Source organism: Panthera leo, chromosome A3, assembly GCF_018350215.1.
Source record: "Panthera leo isolate Ple1 chromosome A3, P.leo_Ple1_pat1.1, whole genome shotgun sequence".
NCBI classification, from domain to species: Eukaryota; Metazoa; Chordata; class Mammalia; order Carnivora; family Felidae; genus Panthera; species Panthera leo.
Window position 1 is genome coordinate 118,868,698 of NC_056681.1, and position 21,777 is coordinate 118,890,474.

Below are 21,777 nucleotides of genomic sequence, written 5' to 3' on the forward strand. Positions count from 1 at the left end.
AGCAATACTAAAAATAATTTTTAGTCAAGTGTTAGGGATCAAAATATTCAGAACTTGGTGGGCCCAGGGCTCATAGTGGCTGAGGCCTGGCTGTGAGGGAGAACAGCCTCTCATCCCCAGCCATCCTTCCCACCGCAAATAGAAAAAGTGACAATATTAAGGAAAATACTAAGTGAGCTCTCTCTGACATAAAGCCCTCACTATTTTTCCAGGAGTATTACTCAAAGACAACAATGCCCTCTGGAGGCTTCCAGAATTTCAAATGCTCTCGTTTTGATTGAACTTCACATTACCTGACTGGAGGGTGAATGATGAACTCGGTATTTGAGGAAGAAGTTCACCAGTTTGTACAAGTCGTCCTCACTTTCAATCCCAAGGGCCTGGGGGAAAACAGGAGGATGGCTCAAACACCAGAGCAGGAAGGCCCCCGGCTGCTGCGGGAGTTCAGAGACCCTCCGCTCCTAAGAGCGGGAGGCTTGTCTTGTTCCCCTGAACATCCCCAGCACCCGCCATGGCCCAGAGTGAGGCCATTCAACACTGGGGAAGCACAGCGAGACCACGGCAGAACAGAACAACGTTGCTCAGAGTCAGGAACAGCCCGATACAGGCCTGGTGGGTGTAAGAATGCTGAAGGAGGCTGAACACACATCCGACTTTAAGGGTGTAGGGGAGAACCCACAGTCTGAGAGCTGAGTCGTGAGGGAGAGAAGCTGGTAGAGGAAGCGTCGGGGGTGGGAGACATCTAAACTCCATGGCCAATTTGTTGCATGGAGAATAAGGAAAGGGAAAGACGTGCCAGCCCAGGGAAGCCCCGGAAGACCCATATCTACTCCCAGGACTGAGGAAATGTTGCAAAAAACATAGGGGGCTGTCTTGGAATGAGGCCCCCGCCACCCCCGGTCAACTCAGCCCAGTGGGACTCACTGAGAAGATGGCGTCCAACTTGAGCAGATAGCACTCGCTCTTCTCCAGGGGACGGAGAAGGCTCAGCAGCTTGCTCTCTATGAGGAAACCCTGAGGGGGAAGAGGGTTGTCTCCAGTCAGACACAGGTTTCAGAAACCAGTGCTCGGGTGTGCAGCCTACCTCTGTGTGACGAGCCAGCGGTGACTCCACAGAGCAGGACCTCAGGGATGAGACTGGGGCAGCAGGGGCCCCAGAGGAAGGCCTTCCTAGGATGCCTAAGGGGCCCTTCCCAGGGGCAAACCCAACGCTCACCATGGGTTTAGTCCCCCAACCCCCCACCTAAGAAAGGGTGCTGCCTCATCTCACCCACAAGCCACTGGGCAAACACCTGAGCTCTGCACAGCCGCCCAGACCTCATCGAGTCACAGATTCTCACCCGTCCAGTGTCACTGCACTCCTGTGCTAGCCCTCAGATATCTACAGGACGGGGCAGTAGGCACAGAGCTGGAGGAGGGGAAGGCACGGAGGCAGATGAACACGCCGTGTCACAACACGGTGCGCACAAAGTTGGCAGTGAGTGGGAAGACTGGGGGCCCGGCACCCACTCTGAGCTGGGAACGCCTGGGGGAGGGCCCCTGGCCGAGGGGGCCGCCGGCACAAGCCTGCAAATAGAGAGAGGAGTACCTGCCTGCCGTCCCGTTCAGCGGGAGCCCCCTCAGCGGCAAGAGTCGGCTCTTGGCCAAAGACAACTGTCCCAAGGGGACGGGAGGCCGGCAGGCCTTGCATCTCCTTTAATCTCCGCTCAGAACTGCAGGACCTAAACGCACACCGGTCACGTCCCGTGATGCCGTCCCCCGCCCCCACCCCCCAAGCTGAGCCAGCCCGGCACACCCTTCACACTAAATCTGGTGGGTTTGCTAACACACACAGCGGGTGGCCAAAGCCTGACACACCCAGAGTCATCACAGACTGAGCTCCCAGACAAAGGCCACATCAGGTGGCCACACTACTTGGCAGGTGGGTTCACAGATGGGAGGCTGGCGCCCCTTCTCTTGCAGAATGAGCTTTTTTTTTTTTATCAGCAAGGTGTCTGTGGACCGACCTGGCCCACACCTGACCGAACCACTAAGGGAGGACCCAGTTGGCAGCTGGGGCAGCTCTGAAGCATGGCCTCTCAAGGTAAACGACCCCAGCTCTGCTCCCAAATGCCTGTGCACCCCTGCCTCCGGGCCACGTCCGGCCGGGCCAGGGTCGTCAGAAGCAGCACACGAGAAGCAAGGGCAGAAGGTCAGCAAAGCCACCGGCCGGGAGTCCCTGTGGCGCAGCCCCGTGCACCCGGCCTCACCGACTCGTCACACAGGAGCATCAGGATCTTTCTGGTCGTTTTCATGGAAACTTGCTTTGGCAGGTCAAGGTAAGACTCTGCTTCTGAGGTGGCCTCCTCCGTCCCCTCCTCTTCTGCAGGCGGGGCAGAGAGAAGAGAGGGTGGGAGAGAAAAAGAAGATAACTGCTTGGCCTTGTTGACTTTGAGAAACAGCCGAACGTCCTTCCTTGAGAAAATTTACCTCTTAAAAAGCCGAAGAAAGCCTGGTGTGTGGGGGAAAACAGGAAGGCTGGGGATTGGAATAAGAGACTAGCCGGAGAATTCTGCCATTCTATAACCCTTCACTTTCCTAAGTTTCATCGACCTGGAAACATCATACTCAAAACCCGGCCGTGACCAGGGAGTGGAAGGGAGAGGATGAACCTATTTATAGGTTTTACTAGTTTGCTCAAAAGATAAAATGAGATAAGATAAATGAAAATATTTTTGAAAAGTACAAGATGCCAACTTGCTGGTGGAACTACAAAATGGCGCCATCCGTATGGAACAACACCCAGTAACGTCACAGAGGCATTTGCCCTTTGATCCAGCAGTCCTGCTTCTAAGGGGCTAGCCCAACAATTCACCAGGAAACACATGCGAACACAAACGCACGCAGCTACTTATCGCTGCGTTGTTCGCAATAGCACAAACAAGCAGACAAAAACCTGCCAATATCCCAAGTGGCCACCAACAGAACACTATTGGAATAAGTCATAGCACGGCCACACGACACCATACCAAATAAAAACGGAGGAAAGCATGTTTCTTCTCACTACCATAAACTGATCTTCTCCAAGATATTTTGTAAGTGAAAAAAGCAAGACGGAGAAAAGCGTCATTTAAAAAGTGAGTCTACATGGGGCGCCTGGGTGGCTCAGTCGGTGGAGCGTCCGACTTCGGCTCAGGCCATGAATCTCATGGTTCGTGGGTTCAAGTCCCGCGTTGGGCTCTGTGCTGACAGCTCGGAGACTGGAGCCTGCTTCGGATTCTGTCTCCCTCTCTCCTGCCCCTCCCCCACTCACACTCTGTCTCTCAAAAATAAATAAACGTTAAAAAGAATTTTTTTAAGTGGGTCTACATAAATATAAACAAATATACATACATACATATACATATTTGTTTTAAAAAAGCAATGGAAAGAGAAACCATACATATTTAGATAACTACCTATAGGAGAGGGATAAAATAGAAGAGAGAGGATAAAACTTCTTTGAGTATACCTTGTTCTGTACATTTGACTTTGGAAACATGTCAGCATTCTACATAACTATAAAACAAAATTAAGTTGTAAAAAGCAATCCTTAATTATCAAAAGTAAAACAAAACAAAAGGACCTAAATATGTATTCAGATGGTGACCTAACCAAATAGAAACTATTCGAAGTGACTTCAAGAGACAGCCATCTGTGGGGCACCTGGGTGTGCCAGAGGGACCCATAAGCCAACAGGAGGAGACTCCCACGGGCCGAAAATGGGACAATTTGGGCACCAGTAAGGGAAACTAAGTGCAATAAACCAAAACACATCAGATGTGTTTAAATCCAATCTGTTCGTAATGATACTCGCTTTAGAAAATGCCATTGGTCACTCTTAGAAGATGCTAGAGACCCAACCCATTTATTCTGAAAGCTACTAAATAGAGAAAGGACAAGCATCTATTCTGCTTTTCCTGTATGAACTGTACCTCGGGGTAGCAAATAGCTGATGAGGACAAGAGTCTCTTTTCAGAAGTATTCCAGCTAATAAATGAAGACATCTGATAGAATTTAGAGTGTCACCGTTTTGCAACCCCTAAGGCCATTAATGGATCTTAGACAAGGACTCCCAATGGTTGCTAGCCTCGCAAAGAGACACCCTGATGTTAGTTTATCCCAATGGAAGCATGCCACAGTGTACTTAGCAAAACTACACTGACCCTGAATCTGATCAAGCTTCTAGATAGAACTACCAGACTATAATGGAGGGAAGAGGGTAAAGCTATAGGTTAAATTAGAGACTCTGAACCTCCCAGCTACGAGACCTCTTCTCCCCCTTCTCTGGCCTTCAGTTGGCTTGTCTGTGAGATGAACGTGTTGACCCTACAGTTTTACGGGCCCCCCAGCTCCAGGACTCCATTCCAGATACCTGTTTGAATCAGCACTTCTTCTAATATCTGTGTAGCAGACCTCTGCTGCTGCTGAGATATAGGTCCCACATTCCTCAGGAACCAGAAATCAGGTGCGGTCCAGGGGAGCCCCAGATGCTGGGTGTGGATGATCCTGTCCACATCAAAGGCTTTGCTTATCAGATCCTTTGCCTCTTCTTCATTCATCAGCCAAATCTCTCGAAACCGCTTGTCATCAAGAAGAGCAAAATGCCTGTGAAGGAGAGTTGCTCAGCATGGCCAGCGGACCCCGGGGCCTGGCCAGGGTGCCCTCTGTTAGCAGTGGGGCGAGAGCTGGGGCAGTGCCGGGGTGCAACCCGGGCCCCGGGCCGCCGGGCCTCACCCATGATAGCCTGGAGGCCATCCCCACAAGTCTCGAGAGAAGGCGGGTGACAAGCCAGTACAGGGGGCGGAGAAGACGGCCCGCTAAGACTCTTAGTGCCTGGGCCCACCTCTGTTCTAGGGCACGTGCCGTGGGAGCCAGGTCCCCAAGATACCTCATGGCTTTCTGTAGCTCCTTGAACTGCGTCACAAGCCGTATGTAGTCGGAGGTTAGTGACTGGTTCTCCTCCTGAAACTGTCTGATCTGCTTGGTGTATTTTGATCTCAGGTTGTTAAGTATATCATGCAGGCTGGGAGGAAGGGGAGAGAAGTTCATCTGTAGCTGAACAGAAGCCGTGACGTACGTTCCCCTCAGCTGCTTCACACGGGTCTACAGAACCCAGGGTCAGGTTAGCGCAAGCGCCGAAGATCCTCCCATTTGTTCCAAAACCCAGCTGCCCTGATTGCGATCAAAGAAAGGAAGGCAGCAGGAGGTGAGGGGATTGTCCAGAACTAAACTCATTTAGAACAGTCCAGAAGCCCAGACCCACTGAGGGGCAGTCTCCTGCTCAGGAGTGTGACTGAATCCTTCACAACACGCCATCTGGGAGTGTGTCCACATCCTCAACCTCACAGTATTTAAGAAGCGTATCTCAACTATTTCACTGCCATGATTTGGATGTTCCTTTCACTTCTAAAACAAGAAAACTAGAAAGGGAAAAAATTAAAACCTCACGGCACAAGTCTATGATATATGAGTTCTCCATCCTCAAAAAGCTGACACAGGTCACAAGCCCAATAACTCATTCATTCATTCATTCATTCATTCATTCACTTGAAAGGTCTCTTGCACGCCAAGGATCTGTTTGAATCCAAAAGATGAATACAAGGCATATGTTTGGACAAAAGGCACTATCAGTTCAGCCAGAAACAAAGAAAAACAAACACTCGTCATGGTGGAGTGAAAGCACCGTGGGGGTGGTTTACACAGGGTGCCAGGGGAGCCCAGAGGCGAGGCAGGGAACTTACCCCGGCCTGGAGGCAAGGGGAGTGGTCGAAGGTTCCAGCACGGAGAGAGACAGTGATAGCCTGGTCAAGGGCACTGGGAGTCCGGGCATGCCACGGGTCCACATCTCACTGCTCTGGGAGCTCTGTGCGTGGAGACTCGCCTCATGAAATATGCGTGGCAGGCATGGCTTTTAGACCCAGGACCATACTTCAGACTTTAGACCAGTGCACAGGTGTCTTATGTCAGCGTCCCATTTACACGGGCATAGAGAGTCTGAAGGCCTACGTGTTTTCAGTTTAAAAATTCTAAAAATAAGGTTTCCTCTCTTAAGCACCATTCTGAAAGAATCATAAGCTCCCTAAACACACAAACACCCATCCTTCGTGTTTTTATCCTTAATAAAATGCAAAAACAACTTAACTTGGACTCTGATAAAAAGCAGTATGGAGGGGCACCTGGGTGGCTCAGTTGGTTGAGCCTCCGACCTCGGCTCATCATGATCTTGAGGTTTGTGGGTTCGAGCCCCATGTCGGGCTCCGTGCTGACAGCTCAGAGCCTGGAGCCTTCTTCAAATTCTGTGTCTCCCTCTCTCCCTGCCCCTCCCCTGCTCGGGCTCTGTCTCTCAAAAATAAATAAACATTAAAAAAAATTTTTTTAAAAAAGCAATATCTAGTTCATTTTCTTAACTACGGAATTCCAGGAGACGATCCACATATAGGTGTAAAAAAAAATCTTTTTAGGTAGCCATCCCAAAGTCTTTTTCCCAATGTCACCTGGTAAAGGAGCGCCTATGTGTCATCTAACCACAGAAGCTAATAAAACCAAAACATAACTCCAGGTGCATGCTGCAGGTCTGGGCAGGACAGGGGACAGACAGGAACAAGTGGCCGCAAGGGGGAAGGAGCTCAAGAAAACATCACACACCGTCCTTAGTGACTGGCTGGCAGCTAGAGATGGAGGGGGCAGGGGTGGAGGAGGGGGAAGCCGGGAAGGTAGGCAAACTTGGTTTCAAAACTTGTCCACTGGCCTTGACAGCAACTGTGCAAGCTGCAATGTCTCCTGGAAGTCCCAGACAAAGCGAGGAGGTGGGGTCGGGACTGGGGAGATGAGCTGGAGTCATCGAGAAAGAAGTCCTACTCAAAGCCATGAGACTAGTGTAGAGGGTGGATGGGATACAACCAGAAAGCAAAAGGGGGGAGATGCTTTCTGGAATATCCTATCAGGCAAGAAAACGCAGAACCACCAAAGGAAGCCAATTAGGAATCTGCTGAGAAAGAAGAGTAGGTATTTTAGAGTCATAAAAGCCAAAGCAGAAAAATTCGGAGATTCGGTACCAACAACAATCGGATGAGGCCTGACCGGGCAGCAGCAGGGTCTGCTGATAAGGGAGACTCCAGCTCAAAGTCAGAGGACAGAACCAGGGAAGGGAGGGTGGGGATGATGCCACTCGTCCTTCTGCCCTTCGGATCAAAACCAAGGTTTGCCTCACGTACCTCGGCCCACCTCCCGTCCTACCAACCTCCCCTCTCCCAGGATGCAGGCTCTTCCTGCCTCCTGCTTCCTTGCCTTCAGACCTTCATTCCTGGCTCTCGCACCGCCAACCCCAGAGGCTTAACGCCTTTTTCCCAATTCGCATCCCTCCCCCCTTCCCTGTTTCAGTTCTTCTGGAATCCTTCCCAGGGAACTCCTTCTCACTGACTGTACAGATGTGTGGCCATCACAGATGGATGGAGAGAGGGCGAGAGAGGGCGAGGGAGAGGAGAGATAAGGAAAGATACACACTACACACTTAATCCCTGGTGGTAGGAATATGGTGTTTTTTATGTTTTATCTTCCTTTCACTTGGGGTACTTCCTAACTCTCTAAAATGCACATGTACCGCTTCTGTAATAACAAGTTGAGAATGTATTCTACAGACAGCTCTGTTCGTATGCAATGTGAGACAGCGACACGAGTACCTACGTCGGTATTATTTGCGATAGCAAAGGATTAGAAGCAATCTAAACGTCCATCCACGGGGACATTAAGTCACAGTATATGCAAGTGGAGGTTAGGCAACCTAAGAAATAACGTGAAAACTCTTTACGAACCGGTATGGAAACACCGTTGGGATATAAAACGGCGTGTACAGAAGGCTATCATTTGGCTTAAAAACAGAGGTGGGGTTGGTGAGAGGATTTGTGCTGGTATGTGGTTCAAGAATTCTGGACGAAACAAAAGAAATGAATAACGATTACAGAGGTGGGAAAGAGGGACCACACAAAATGGGGGATCAGAGACAGACTTTTTGCTGCACATTCTTTCTGGAGGGTCGGGGGGGGGGGCGCTGAAAGTATTACCTTTTGCAAAAAGAACTCTTTTAATGAAGAATTAGCTAAGTTATTAACAGCTTCCGCTCCTCCGGAAGGGAAGGCTTCATCCCCAACCCCGTTTTCAGCATGGAAGGGTCGATGGTCTGCGGGCTAGCTCACCGACTGATCTTTCTCTTCTGCTGGGATTTGATCACCACACTCTCTTCGTCTCTCTTCTTCAGCACTTGGAAGTTGTACTCCAACTTCTCTTGGTTTAGCTGGTAGGTTGCTTTCATCTGCTGAAGCTGTTGCTCAAGAATCTAAAGGTTAAAAAACAATAATAATATGGACTGGCCCTGGTATTATTTGCCGTGCCCGGGGGTCCCTGATACTTGATTCTGGAGTCACGTCAGACGACACAGAGGCACAGGTGTCTCTACCTGAATTCTTAGAAAATCTGTCAGTAGAGGCAAATGAAAGGCCAGCCAGAAAAAAAATACATCATTCGGCTACGAGCTCAAGCCTATGTCCCTAAAGCCTAAGAGAGGGGACAGACCCTTCAAGTGTGGCCCCCTCCGCTGCTCTGCACCAGACCCTCTGGAGATACACGGCGCCCCACTGAAAACACCATACAATATTGCCACAGACTCTTGCAACGTCCCACTCTGACCTTCCATTGGCAGCGTCAGTGTTTAGCAAATGGTGTTCATTTTAAAGGAGGACAGACACAACCATTCCTTCTTTCTGGATTTCTGTTAGCTATGTTCATTCATTCAGCAAATATTTCAGTGCCTGATAAATGTCGACACTTTTCCAGGTGCCGCTGAGGAAACGCTGGTGGAAAAGGCACAGTCTAGCCCTCGCTAGGGGATATTAACAAGCGGTGGGGACAAGAAGTAAGAGGTGGGGTAGGCGCAGGGAGGCATGCGACTCTCTGTGGCCTCGAAGGCCAGGCAGGCATCCCTGAACAGTTGGCATAAGCGTGTCTAACCGAGACCCAGAAAACGAGCAGGAGTGACTCAGGTGGCTACTCGAAGGGACACTTACTCCAGAGAGGCAAGGGGAGTGAGGTGCTTTGGGGAAATCACGAGCAAGGTACGGTGTGAGGTACGAGGCTGGGAACGGTCAGAAAAGAGGCTGACAGAGCAGCAGGGCCCTATCAAGTGAGGACTTAAAGCTTTATCCTGAGAACCATGGAGGGCCACGAAAGATCTCAAGCAGGAAAGGGCAGTGACGAGTCCAGGCAGTATAGAAAGATCACTTTGACAGTTGGTTAAAAAAAGACAAAACCAAACAAACAAAAACTGCTGAGAGCAGGGCAAGGCTAGAGGCAGGGCAAAACCAGGCAAGCTCGCTCCTGCCTCTCCGAGTGGAAATGCAGGAACAGAGGGTGCAATTAAGCGTAATCAGATCTTGGCAAAGCAGGGACATGTGACATGTGGCGCTCTTTCAAGCCTCCTTCTCCCTCATCTGCCTCCACAGGGCTACAGAGCCTTGCCAAGGAATCAACAGAGGAAGTGATTGGAGCGCCTGGGTGGCTCAGTCAGTTAAGCATCTGACTCGTGATTTCGGCTCAGGTCATGATCTCACGGTTGTGAGACGGACCCCCATGTCGGGCTTTGCACTGAGCGCGGAGCCTGCTTGGGATTCTCTCTCTCCCTCTCTCTTTGCTCCTTCCCTGCTTGCCTTCTCTGCCTCTCTGAATAAATAACGTTTTAAAAAACACATAGGAGTGGTTCCAGGCAGCTCCCCCTAGACCCCTGGGTCATCCTCAAGGAAAGTAACTGGCTAGGAGGTGATGCAGAGAACAAAAGCACTGATATTGATCCCCTGTTGTAAATGAATGAGTCCAGAGTATCCAAATATCTACCTATCCCAGGGAGTTCTGAATCTCCATTATGGGGCAGGCATTTGGATGTCTTTTCAGAACAGAAGCCTGTGATACCTATCACAGGTGGCCAATGAACATACAGGTCGCCGGGATTATAACTAACTGTATCTCTCAATTTCCATACTGGCTTAGTCAACTTTTTAGTTACTTTCTTCTAATTATACGCTTTTCTGTATAAAAAGTTTTCCTGCTTGTGAAAGTAATATTTGCTCGTTGTAGAAAATGTGGAAAGTACAGTAAAGGAGAAAGAAGAAGACACAGAAGGGGAAGAAAAATTACCCAAATTCCATCTCAAAGAGGCATCTTCTGTTAACATATTGGCATGTTTCTTTCCAGTGTTCTTTACATAGCTGAGATGAAACCATAGCTACAATTTTATATGCTATTTTTCTCCCTTAATATTATAACAAGAGGGGCGCCTGGGTGGCTCAGTCGGTTAAGCGTCCGACTTCAGCTCAGGTCACGATCTTGCGGTCCGCGAGTTCGAGCCCCGTGTCGGGCTCTGGGCTGATGGCTCAGAGCCTGGAGCCAGCTTCCGATTCTGTGTCTCCCTCTCTCTTGGCCCCTCCCCCCGTTCATGCTGTGTCTCTCTCTGTCTCAAAAATAAATAAACGTTAAAAAAAAAAATTTTTTTTTAAATAAAAAAAAATATTATAACAAGAATTTTCCATGTTAGTTTTGGCGATGTTATTTTAATGGTGCGTAATATTTTTATATACTATAACAATTTACCATATATAAAATACTTGCAATGTTTATCATATGCCATACTATTTTACCATTTCCCTACTGTTGTACATTTACATTGTTTTGATAATTCTTGATATTATAAAAATAATGCTGGGACCAATTCTACTTAAAACTTTTGGGGTATTTTGTTTATTTTCTTAAGGTAGATTCTCAGAGGTAGTTACTAGGTCAAAGGCTGTCAACAAATTGCTTTCCAAAAAGCGGTCTACAGTTTCCACTCCCACTGGCCGTGCGTGCAAGCGCCCGCTTTCGCACACCCCGTGGGCATGGAGCACGGTGAGGGGCCGGCCGTGAAGCTCCAAGCACAGGCCCTCAGCCCTCAGGTAGGGCGTGGACTTGAACAATTTCCCGAAGTGGCGAATATGCCGACAGTACAGAAACTGCCTCATTTCAAGTGTGATTGTCCTGGGTGGTCCCAGGCTGAATCACCCTCGGCCTTGTCCCCTTCTAGGGATGGGCCTACGTGTGTTCAAGGGAAAGGGAATCTCAGCACCTCTTCCTGCAAACTCGCAATGATTTATGCCCCCCGTGCTCCAAATGAAAACAGTGCCACTGCTTTAAATGTGGTCAGCCCTGAACACCGGGAAGGCCACTGACCTGTGAGTTGGCTCAGGACAAAGTCCAATAGAAAAGCTTCTTATTGGTGCATAGGGGCACTTGTACCCCAATGTTTATAGCAGCACTCTCAACAATAGCCAAATTATGGAAAGAGCCTAAATGTCCATCAACTGATGAATGGATAAAGAAATTGTGGTTTATATACACAATGGAGTACTACATGGCAATGAGAAAGAATGAAATATGGCCCTTTGTAGCAACGTGGATGGAACTGGAGAGTGTGATGCTAAGTGAAATAAGCCATACAGAGAAAGACAGATACCATATGTTTTCACTCTTAGGTGGATCCTGAGAAACTTAACAGGAACCCATGGGGAGGGGAAGGAAAAAAAAAAAGAGAGGTTAGAGTGGAAGAGAGCCAAAGCATAAGAGACTCTTAAAAACTGAGAACAAACTGAGGGCTGATGGGGGGTGGGAGGGAGGGGGGGGGTGATGGGTATTGAGGAGGGCACCTTTTGGGATGAGCACTGGGTGTTGTATGGAAACCAATTTGACGATAAATTTCATATATTGAAAAAAATTTTTAAAAATAAAATAAAATAAAATAAGAAAAGCTTCTTGTTGGGTGGAGACAACCTGGGAAGGTACGAACACCCACAGAGAAGGAAGGTCTCCAGAGCTGCTCTGACTTAGAATGACAATGAGTGGCTGTTCGGTCTTGACTGACGCATCAGGGACCCCGAGACCCAGGGTGAGAGAGACCCTGGTGTTTCCTCTGGTGACGTCCAGGGACCTCTTTTTTTCTTGCAGCTTTGCAATAAGCCCCTGTCACTATCACACATTTCCCAAAGGGATCTGGCCATGGAACAGTTTTTGTGTTTATAGCAAAGTGAGAGCACGCGAGTTACAAATACAAGCTCTATCAAGTGAACATTCGTGTAAATTCCACACTTGCAGGCAGATTGTTAGATAACACCATGAAAATGGACTCTGTAGTTTTCCTACATAATACATCTTGAAAGACAAAAAAGAAAAGCACCGGCTCACTTTCTTTGTTCGTTTTATGGAACTACCACCAGTACCTCACGTAGCCGAACGCAGTTCAGAGTTCAAAACTCTGAACTGAAGTAATCAGGCCACGTCTTTTCTGTCGTGGCCTGAAAGAACTCACTTCTGATCCGATCTTATAGGCAAAACAACACACAAAGAAGCCCTGTCACCTGACTGTGTTAATTTGCATGTCTCTGCCTGAGCCTGTGGTTAAATATTTATTAGCTTTCCCTTGTGGAACACATCAACTCCTGCTCTTCGCTAGACTATGTCCCCAGGAGACCGGTGCCTAAAAGGACTAGCAATGCAACATGCACTATGAGATCTCGACCGGATCACAGATCAGCCCCTCTGTCCCCCCAGCTCTGGTCCAAGACCTCTGCTGGCCCCACAGTCATGATGCCACTTGGGAGTGATTGGCAGTGCAGTCAACGAACTTTCAGAACTAACAGGCTTGTAGTCTCACAGAACAGCAACCACGGCAGGATGTTCTATGAATTACATCACCCACTACTTGTTTTCAACACCTTCCACTCAAGATAATTTTGCTCCCAGGGACTCTGTCGTTAACTATCTCAGGTTTGAGTCTCACCGTGAAGCCGTCCTTGGTGGCCACACACCGAAGATAGTTTTATATCTTTAAAATTGTAATTGATTGTGTTCGCCGTCTGGACTTATTCTTCAATTACCCAAAGGTATTTTTGCCAAGTTGTACTTTATGTTCCCAAGACGGATGGTGACCCATTGTGTTTGGTTTTTGTGAATAATGTACAAAGATTACGATCTTTACGTAACAGTTAACGTTAACAGTCCCTAAAGTTGAACTAAACCACTTTCCAACCTTAAGAGCACGTATAGGATCTAAAATAAAAACATTTGCTTCCTGCATCAAGAACCAAGTGTTTCCAGTAGTCCAATTTGGGGGGGGGGGGGGCGCAGTGTGCTAAAATCCTTCTCGAGGGCATCATGTCTATAGGCTTCTCTCTGTTAATAATGCAACCTTGCTGGCAGGAAGCGCTCGGGAAGTATACATTCTCTTTCTTACTTCTTGTACTTTACCCATCAAACCAAATCTATGCGTGTTGGATCCTTCGTACTTTTGCGGTTTGCAAGCTTTTACTTCTGTATTTTAGAACGGAGCCAGTGCCACGAATGACTTAGGAAGGGTGAATCTCACGTGAGCTGCAAGTTGTATCTTCTTGACAAAAATTGCTGCTATCTGACTTTCCTGGCTAGTGAAAGTATACCTAAGAGGCACGAGGGTAAAGTTTGATATACTAAAATATCCCACATATTGCAATATGGTGACCCCCGATTTGACTATCTGTTCCTGGTTAAAGGGTAGGAGGGTACAGTGTACTCCTGGCTTCCGTTCTAACACAGGAAAGAACTGTTGTGCACAGGAACTGCACACACTTCCCCACTCCGATTATCTCCACCTGCCCGCCTCCTGCACACCCACACTCCACGGGGGGCATCCAACCAGACAGGGTGAGCCAGGAGATCTGGTCCCCCAGACTCTGCCTCTCTGTCCCTCATCTCCCTAATCTTACTTCACTCCCCACCCCCAAAATCTCCCCACGTTCCAGGATTTTTTGGCTTTGTTCAAGCATTTGAAGATTAGATTAACAACATGAGGTTGCACTCCTACAACTCAGTAGCAAAAATAATAATAATAATAAATTAACCAATTAGAAAATAGGCAAAGGTGGGGCGCCTGGGTGGCTCAGTTTGTTGAGCATCCAACTCCTGGTTTCGGCTCAGGTCATGATCTCATGATTCGTGAGTTTGAGCCCCTCATCGTGCTCTGTACTGACAGCGCGGAGCCTGCTTGGGATTCTCTCTCTCTCTCTCTCTCTCTCTCCCTCTCTCTCTCTCTCTCCCTTCCTCTCCATCCCCCACTCACATGCACACACTCTCTCTCCAAATAAATAAATAAATAAAATTTTTAAAAAATAGGCAAAGGACTTGAATAGACATTTCTCCCAAAAAAGACATACGAATGACCAATAAGTTTATGGGAAGGGAAATGCAAATCAAAACCACAATGATATATCACCTCACACCTCTTAGGATAGCTATTGTCAGAGACAAGTGCTGGCAAGGATACGGAGGAGAGAACCCTGCGCGCTGTTGGTAGGAATGTAAACTGTTGCAGCCCCTATGGAAACAATATACAAGTTCCTCAAGAGATAAAAAAAAAAAATAGAACTACCATTTGATCCAGTAACCCCCCTTCTGGCTATAGATTCAAAGGAATTGAAATCTGGATCTTGAAGAGGTATCTGCACTGCCATGTTCATTACAACACCGTTCACAATAGTCAAGATAAAGAAAGAACCTAAATGTCCATCGAGGGGCTAACAGGAAAAGAAAATGTGGTATATGCACACAGTGAAATATTATTCAGCCTTAAAAAGAAAAAAAAGGAAATTCTGCCATTTGCAACATGGATGGATGTGGAGGACATTACGCTAAGTGAAATAAGCCAGACACAGAAAGACCAATACTGCATGGTCTCACTTGTACGTGGGATCTAAAACAGCCAGACTCGTAGACGCATAGGGTGGAATTTCTGCTACCAGGGGCTGCCAGGGGCCGGGGGTGAGGAAACAGGGAGGTGTTGGTCAAAGGGCACAAAGTTTCAGTTACGGGACGAGATGAATAAGTCTCGTAGATGAATAAGTTCTGGGGATCTCTAACGGTACAACAGAAAGTCTATGAGTAACAATGCTGTTATTGTACGTTTAAAAATTTGCTAAGACAGTAGATCTTGTGTTACACGCTCTTAACACAAAAGGAAAAACAAAGCAACAAATAAAAGAACATGAGTTTCCATTATTTCACTGTTTGAGGCCAGGGACACGAAGTGTTGTCACATAAATTATCATAGAACCAAAATAACTTAAGAAAGCAGAACAATAGCCATTTTTATTAAACGTGTAATGTATACGGCCCACATAAACAGCGCTGCCCTCACAGACCTCCACTGTTCTTTGTCAGTGACTCTCATTTTCATGACATTGATATGAGAAAGGCCCAGGAAAATTCTCAAGGCTGGTAAGAATATTTGTAGTCTGGTGGGGTGTTGATTCAACCCTGTTAGATAAAGCCACAAGAGTAGTAAGACCGGAAATTCTACCAAAGGCCATGTGGAAAAGCTTTAGTCTAACACACTTGTCAAGACAGAAATTCAACTGAATAGACGGTGCTTAAATATTAGGAGGTAATTACATCACACCTAAATGTAATTAGAGATGAGCTTTTTTTTTAACTAACTTTGAAGCACGGAATCCTAGGCTTAGAAAGAATTTAGAAACCAGAAAATCTAACCTCCTTCCAGCTACAAGAATCCTTCCTCAGCATTGAAGACAGACACATTCATGTGGCCTTTAAATACTTTATGAGAGAAAAGAAGCCTTGTTTTGTGGGATGACCCTTTCTGTATGGGGGATAGGTCTATTAGAAAGCTCTTTTTTTTCACTATTTATTTTTTTTAATATTTATTTATTTTTGAAAAAGAGAGACAGAGTGAAAGTGGGGGAGGGGCAGAGAGAGAGAGGGAGACACAGAATCTGAAGCAGGCTCCAGGCTCCTGAGCTGTCAGCACAGAGCCTGACGCGGGGCTCGAACTCACAAGCTGTGAGATCATGACCTGAGCCAAAGTCGGAAGTTTAACTGACTGAGCCAGCCAGATGCACCTAGAAAGCTCTTTCTGATGGCAAGTCGAAATCTGCCCTACTGCGATGTCCACCCATCAGGCGGGGGCTGTTTGGAATATTAGGAACATTATCGGTTACTGAGCCAGACAGAGCTGGGTTTGATTCCAGGACCCACCATTTACTAGGTAAGCAGCCTTGTCCTGAGTCTATTTCCTGGCATATAGAACACTGTGATTCCTCTCCTGCATGTTAGTTGAGGACTGGAGATACTGTGCCTTAAGCAGATGGTGGCTCAGTAGATGGTGACTGGGGATAAACTTGCCCTGGGGATACCCTCCCTTTGCTCGGCTAAAATGCACAATCCTCTCAGAGATTCCTCAGGTCACGGTTGCCAGTGTTGCCTCCTGGCAGCTCTCCATGGTTCATTAAGGAAAGAATTCCTCCACATACATTCTGCCCATGAGCTCCTTCAGAAAGCATCACTTGAAAGAGAGCAGATAACGAATACCTATCTGTTGAACAGATTAACTCTAGAACACGCGGGGCAATCACCAAGGATAAAACGCACAGGTGCTCCATCTGCTCTGCCACCCAGACGCCGAGCAACAAGTCAGACCTGCACGTCCTGCTCCAACTTGATCTTGATCGTGTTGTACTCTTCGCAGTCCCACACCCGCTGCTTGTTCAGCTGCTTCTCATAGTCCTCTACCTTCTTGATGCGGCTCAGAAGATACTCCAGCTGAAGGCACAGGAAGACAAGGGAAAAGTCAGCCCTGTCCCTGCCCCGACTCAGGGGGCCTGACAAGCATGACACAGGGAAGGGTCTCAAAGTGTCATGGCCCTAGAGAGAGCTGGTCGGCCCTCAGAAGCTCCTGTGCCCCCAAGACTTTGTATTGTTTCACTTAATCTGGAGCTTCCTTACTTGAGAAACTCCAAGAGGAATGTTCCTTAAGAAATCAGACACGGGGGCGCCTGGGTGGCTCAGTCGGGTAAGTGTCCGACTTCGGCTCAGGTCATGATCTTGCAATTTGTGAATTTGAGCCCCAGGTCGGACTCTGTGCTGATAGCTCGGAGCTTGCAGCCTGTTTCACAGTGTGGGTGTGTGTCTCTCTCTGCCCCTCCCCGCCCCCCTCTCTCTCTCTCAAAAATAAACAAACATTAAAATTTTTTTAAAAAATAGAAATCAGACACAGACGCTGCGGTCAGACGTTTGTATTTCTCAAAAAGGACCCACTGGATCCGGGTCAAGCTATTTCTTTGTTCTTTGTGCCTCCCAAGTAAAGTGATAACCCCACACCCTTTTAAACATCTTAAAACATCTTGCTGGGCCACAGATATCCATGACTGGAGTAGATGCCCAGGTTGAAAAGAAGAGAGCCACAGGACCATGGTATTCACCACCACCAGAGACAAATGTCACCACCAGAAGCAGCCACCAGCCGCAGGGCCACACTGATTAACCATGAAGGGCAGTGGTAAGTGTCTGCCATGGCAATCCTCCCCAAGACACAGAAAGGCTAGCAAATTCAGTCCCAGTAGAAATTGTCCCAGCTCCATGGGTCGCCCTTGACGCGTCCGCCAGCCCCTCCCCTACCCGCCGCCCCTTTACCTCTTTGGCGTTGTGAGCCTGCAGGGCCCGCTCCCATTTCTTCTTATTACTGGTCAGCAGTTCTCGTCGTTCCACCTCAAACGCTTTCTATGACCAAGAAGGAAGAGGGCCTGGTGTCTGTTTTGATTAGGCAGGTCTCACAGCATTAAACAACTCATAAGTAATGGCACAGTCAGAGCCAAATGCAGACTTGCCAAGTCTCACGGAACCAAATGGCTATGGAAGGAGTTGCGTGTTAATTAGTGTTATCAAGTCTGGGCTTCACACAAATTTAGGGAGGAAATGTACCACCTGTGCTGTGGCTCAGTCGGTCTCTGAGGAAGGAGCTGGAGGAAGGGCCGTGTGCCCTTGGTGGCAGTCACAGGGCAAAGCCTGGCATACAACTCAGTCATGCCCAGGGCCGCTGCACTGCTATGGCTGGGGTTCCCACGAAAACAAAAGAGCATGTTGCTCACAAGGGGTAGGCCTGGGAATGCAGAAATGGGTCTATAATAATCCAAAGAGAGAAGTCTCCACCCTCTTGGCTCCCTTCCATTTTGGAAGGCCGGTCTCAATCTCAATCCTTAACATTTCATTCAAATTCAAAGTATTGATTTCTGAACCTGTGTGACCCCCCGCTTTCCCATGCCCCAGCCCTGGCTGCCATAAATACAGCAAACAGCTCACATACCCCCCTCCTCCACTCTTCTTACCCTTACATGGTTTTATTTTCTTTCAAAGCACTAATCTCCACCTGCCCAAGGATATACTTAGCGATTTATCTGTTTGTGGTCTAGCTGTCTTCTACTAGAATACAGATTCCCTCGAGGACTTTGTTTTGTTCATAGCTGTATCCCCAGCCCCTGGTACAGTGCCTGGCATAGTAGCCACGTGAAGAATATTTGTTGGACGAGTGAACGAATGGGTAAATAAGTCAAGGGGCAGAAAGCAGAGGACAAGACAACCGGGCCCCTCCCAGATGTCCCGGACATCCCGGACAGACCCAGCTCTCCTCCCAGAAGGCAGTTCGTTCACACCCCGTTACCTCAATGGAACTGAGCTCCTGACGGAAGGTTTTCATCACATTCTTCACTTGCTCTTCCATCCTCTCCAGGAGCAGGCAGATGTCATCTGACTGCTTCTTCAAATCCTTCACATACTGGTCATCTTTTGTTTTTAACTCCTAGAAAAGAGCATGTCAAAGGTTGGTCACAAAGTGAGACGAAAGCAAGAGGTGCCAAGCACGCTCCACCTGGACCTCGCGCGTCAATATTCGAGAACACTAGGAATCGCAACTGTACAAAGCAAAAGTGGCTTCAGAAGAATCTGAGGACGCCTGGGAGAAGGCACAGGCAGATGGACCAGAGTGGCCTCAGCACGGGGCAAAGCCCGAATGAGCAGCACGGGATCAAACCATCCGTGACCACTTGCTGCAAATCTCCCCGTAAGCTCCCAGAGAGCTAAGGCATCCCAGCTGAGCCATTAACACCCAGGTTCCAGCACGGGAGCACAGCTCCCGCAGACTAAGCTCCATTCCTTAACTGAGAAGACGAAACCTGAAAGAGCATTCGCTATGAACGTACGTCTTTCAAAGGTCACCAGTGATTCTCAAATTGCTAAAAAGCTTTTCCCTCTGGGTGAGTTTGTTGCCCAAGGTGTGCGATAATCTGAGTAATGAAGTAAGACCTCCACATTCTTCCATTCAGGAAGAGCAAACCAATAAGGCAGTCAATTCCCCCCATCAGAGCCCACGTGGCTGGGGGCGAGGGGCCCCAGACCCTTGCCTGCTGTAACTCGCTGATGAGCTTGTTCTTGTCTTCTATCAGCCCGGCGCAGTGCACCTGCTGGGTGTTGAGCATGTCCCACAGGTCCTGGGGAATTCTCTTCCGTTTGCCCTCCTCCCACTTCATGGTGATTTCATCAAATTTGTCCTGGCTGGTCTTGACTTCGTTCTCCAGCTTTTCAAGTCTGCAAATACAAACACGCTCGCCACGCCAGCCCAGCTGTGGCCCTACCTCCGGCTAGGGCAGGCGGGTTCTCGAGAGTCTGTAATACGAGATCCAGGTACCAAGCACTGCCTCCAGATACCTTCACCCACAATCAAACCAGGCTGTCAGTAATCTTCTTTAAGTTTAACGCTTGACTATCAGTAAGAGATCAAATAAACAAAGCAGCACATTACAAAAACAGATCAACCTTAAAGCTATACCTACTTACACACACACACACACACACACACATGCAGATCAAGAGTCACTTTGCCACATCCCTCTGTGACACACACACTTGATCTCTGGAGTCGTACAGCTTGTGTTCAAGGCCTGACTTTGCTACTGAGTGACTCTCAACTTTAGACAAGTCACTTAACCTTTGCAAGCTGCATTTTTCTCACCTGTGAAATGGAGAGGATGAAAAAAATCTACTTTCACTCGGCTGCTGTGGCATTAAGTGAGGTGATGCTCAGCACGGGTGCTCAGCACGACAGTCCCATTATTATTTTTGATTATCAACGTGACCTCAAGTGTCTGGCCATTCCTCTCCCAAATTAAAAAAAAAAAAAAAATTTAATGTTTGAGAGACAGAGAGAGAGAGAGAGACAGAGTGCAAGCGGGGCGGGGCAGAGAGAGAGGCAGACACAGAATCCAAAGCAGGCTCTGAGCCGTCAGCGCAGAGCCTGAACTCGCAAACCATGAGACGATGACCTGAGCCGAAGTCCGACGCTTAACTGACTGAGTCACCCCGGTGCCCCTCCTCTCCCAAATTATTAAGAAATGAATAGCGGGACACACAAACAGGGAAACTCTACAATTAGCAATGGAGAATAGGGATGGCCTTTCCAGAAATTCCAAAGAGACTCTGTGATGGAGTATTCTGAGGATGGGACCAGACCGAAAGAAGAAGGCATGAAGGCTGAGAGACGAGACCCCTCCTGAGCACAGGCGCTAGGACAGATGCAGAGACTCTCTGTCTACCTTAACCACACTGTGAGCCTATGAGACTGCCTCCAAACAACAGTTCAAACCCCTGAGGGACAGGAATCACCACTGAACCATTTTGTGCTCCCCTTTCTCCTTCCTTCCGAGCTAGAGCACAGAGAACACGTTACATTGCACTTGACTTTTTTCCTCAGAAAATGAAAAAGAGCCGGGTCATCTTTCGAAAAACCCACACTGATCCTGTAACCCTGCCACCTAAAACCTTCAGTTTTTCTGGGGCGCCTGGGTGGCTCAGTCGGTTAAGCGTCTGACTTCAGCTCAGGTCACGATCTCGCGGTTCGTGAGTTCAAGCCCTGCATCGGGCTCTGTGCTGTTGGCTCGGAGCCTGGAGCCTGCTTCGGACTCTGTGTCTCCCTCTCTCTCTGCCCCTCCCCCTGCTCGCAGTCTGTCTCTCTATCTCTCAAAAATAAATAAACATTAAAAGAATTATATTTTTTAAAAAGACCTTCAGTTTTTCCTCAGTGGTTACAGATCAAAGCCTAACTCTTTGGCAGGGCTGGGAATCAACCAAGTCAGTTCCGGCCACAGCCCAAGAGAGGCAGAGGGAAGGTCAAGAATAAAGTCACCAACTGTATACTGGTAAAGCTAGTCAAGTTGCTGACAGAATTCCTTATGCTGGACAACTAAAAATCTTGTTAAGATCATACTGTGTATGTACTCGTGGACATGAGCCACAATGGTCTGGTGGGGAAAGGAGGAAGAAGGGAGGAAAGCAAGGAAGGAGGAACGGAAGGGATTCCGAAGGGGCGGTAAAAGGATTCTACTAGACTGTTCGACACAGCCACTTTCCCATAACTGGGGAGAATTCGGGGAGCCACAGAGGAGATGCCCTCATGTCCCCAGGCTGCAGAGCACAGGGTGGGGGGTCCTCACCTCTGACGCCTTATCTCCCCTTCTTCCACTCTCCTGTGGATCTCCCTGATATCCGCGGCCACCTGGATATTTGTCACCAGCTCAGTGCCACAGAGCAGCAGCTTCGCCAGTTTCTGAAAACGGGTAAGAATTTACGGAATTGGAAACACTTTGCACAACTGTCTGCAGCCGTTCTATGCAGCCACGCAGGGATCAAAAGCTACCTTAAGACCCTTAAGAGTAGCGTCTATTTGGCAATCCATTTCCCTCAGGACGTTTGGGGTGTGGTGTCAGGGCTGACGATTTCACAGCACACGTGACTCCGGAACCACCGCTGTGTATTCTCGTTACAGTGTGGACCAGCCAACCTGCATGCCGGCGGGTCCTCCGGGCGCAT

At 48.2% G+C, this 21,777-nt stretch overlaps 1 protein-coding gene across 1 annotated transcript in view; it reads right to left on the reverse strand.

The window, feature by feature from the left end:
• Positions 1-21,777, reverse strand: part of DRC1 (dynein regulatory complex subunit 1) — a 42,379-nt gene that overhangs the window by 5,235 nt on the left and 15,367 nt on the right. Inside the window, exons 3-13 of the mRNA XM_042933487.1 lie at positions 21,402-21,514; positions 19,317-19,500; positions 18,578-18,715; positions 17,554-17,640; positions 16,561-16,683; positions 8,214-8,353; positions 4,910-5,044; positions 4,394-4,626; positions 2,250-2,362; positions 925-1,014; positions 294-380 (exon numbers count right to left, since the gene is read on the reverse strand). Coding sequence (XP_042789421.1) covers positions 294-380; positions 925-1,014; positions 2,250-2,362; positions 4,394-4,626; positions 4,910-5,044; positions 8,214-8,353; positions 16,561-16,683; positions 17,554-17,640; positions 18,578-18,715; positions 19,317-19,500; positions 21,402-21,514 — 1,443 coding nt within the window. The remainder of the gene's footprint in view (positions 1-293; positions 381-924; positions 1,015-2,249; positions 2,363-4,393; positions 4,627-4,909; positions 5,045-8,213; positions 8,354-16,560; positions 16,684-17,553; positions 17,641-18,577; positions 18,716-19,316; positions 19,501-21,401; positions 21,515-21,777) is intronic.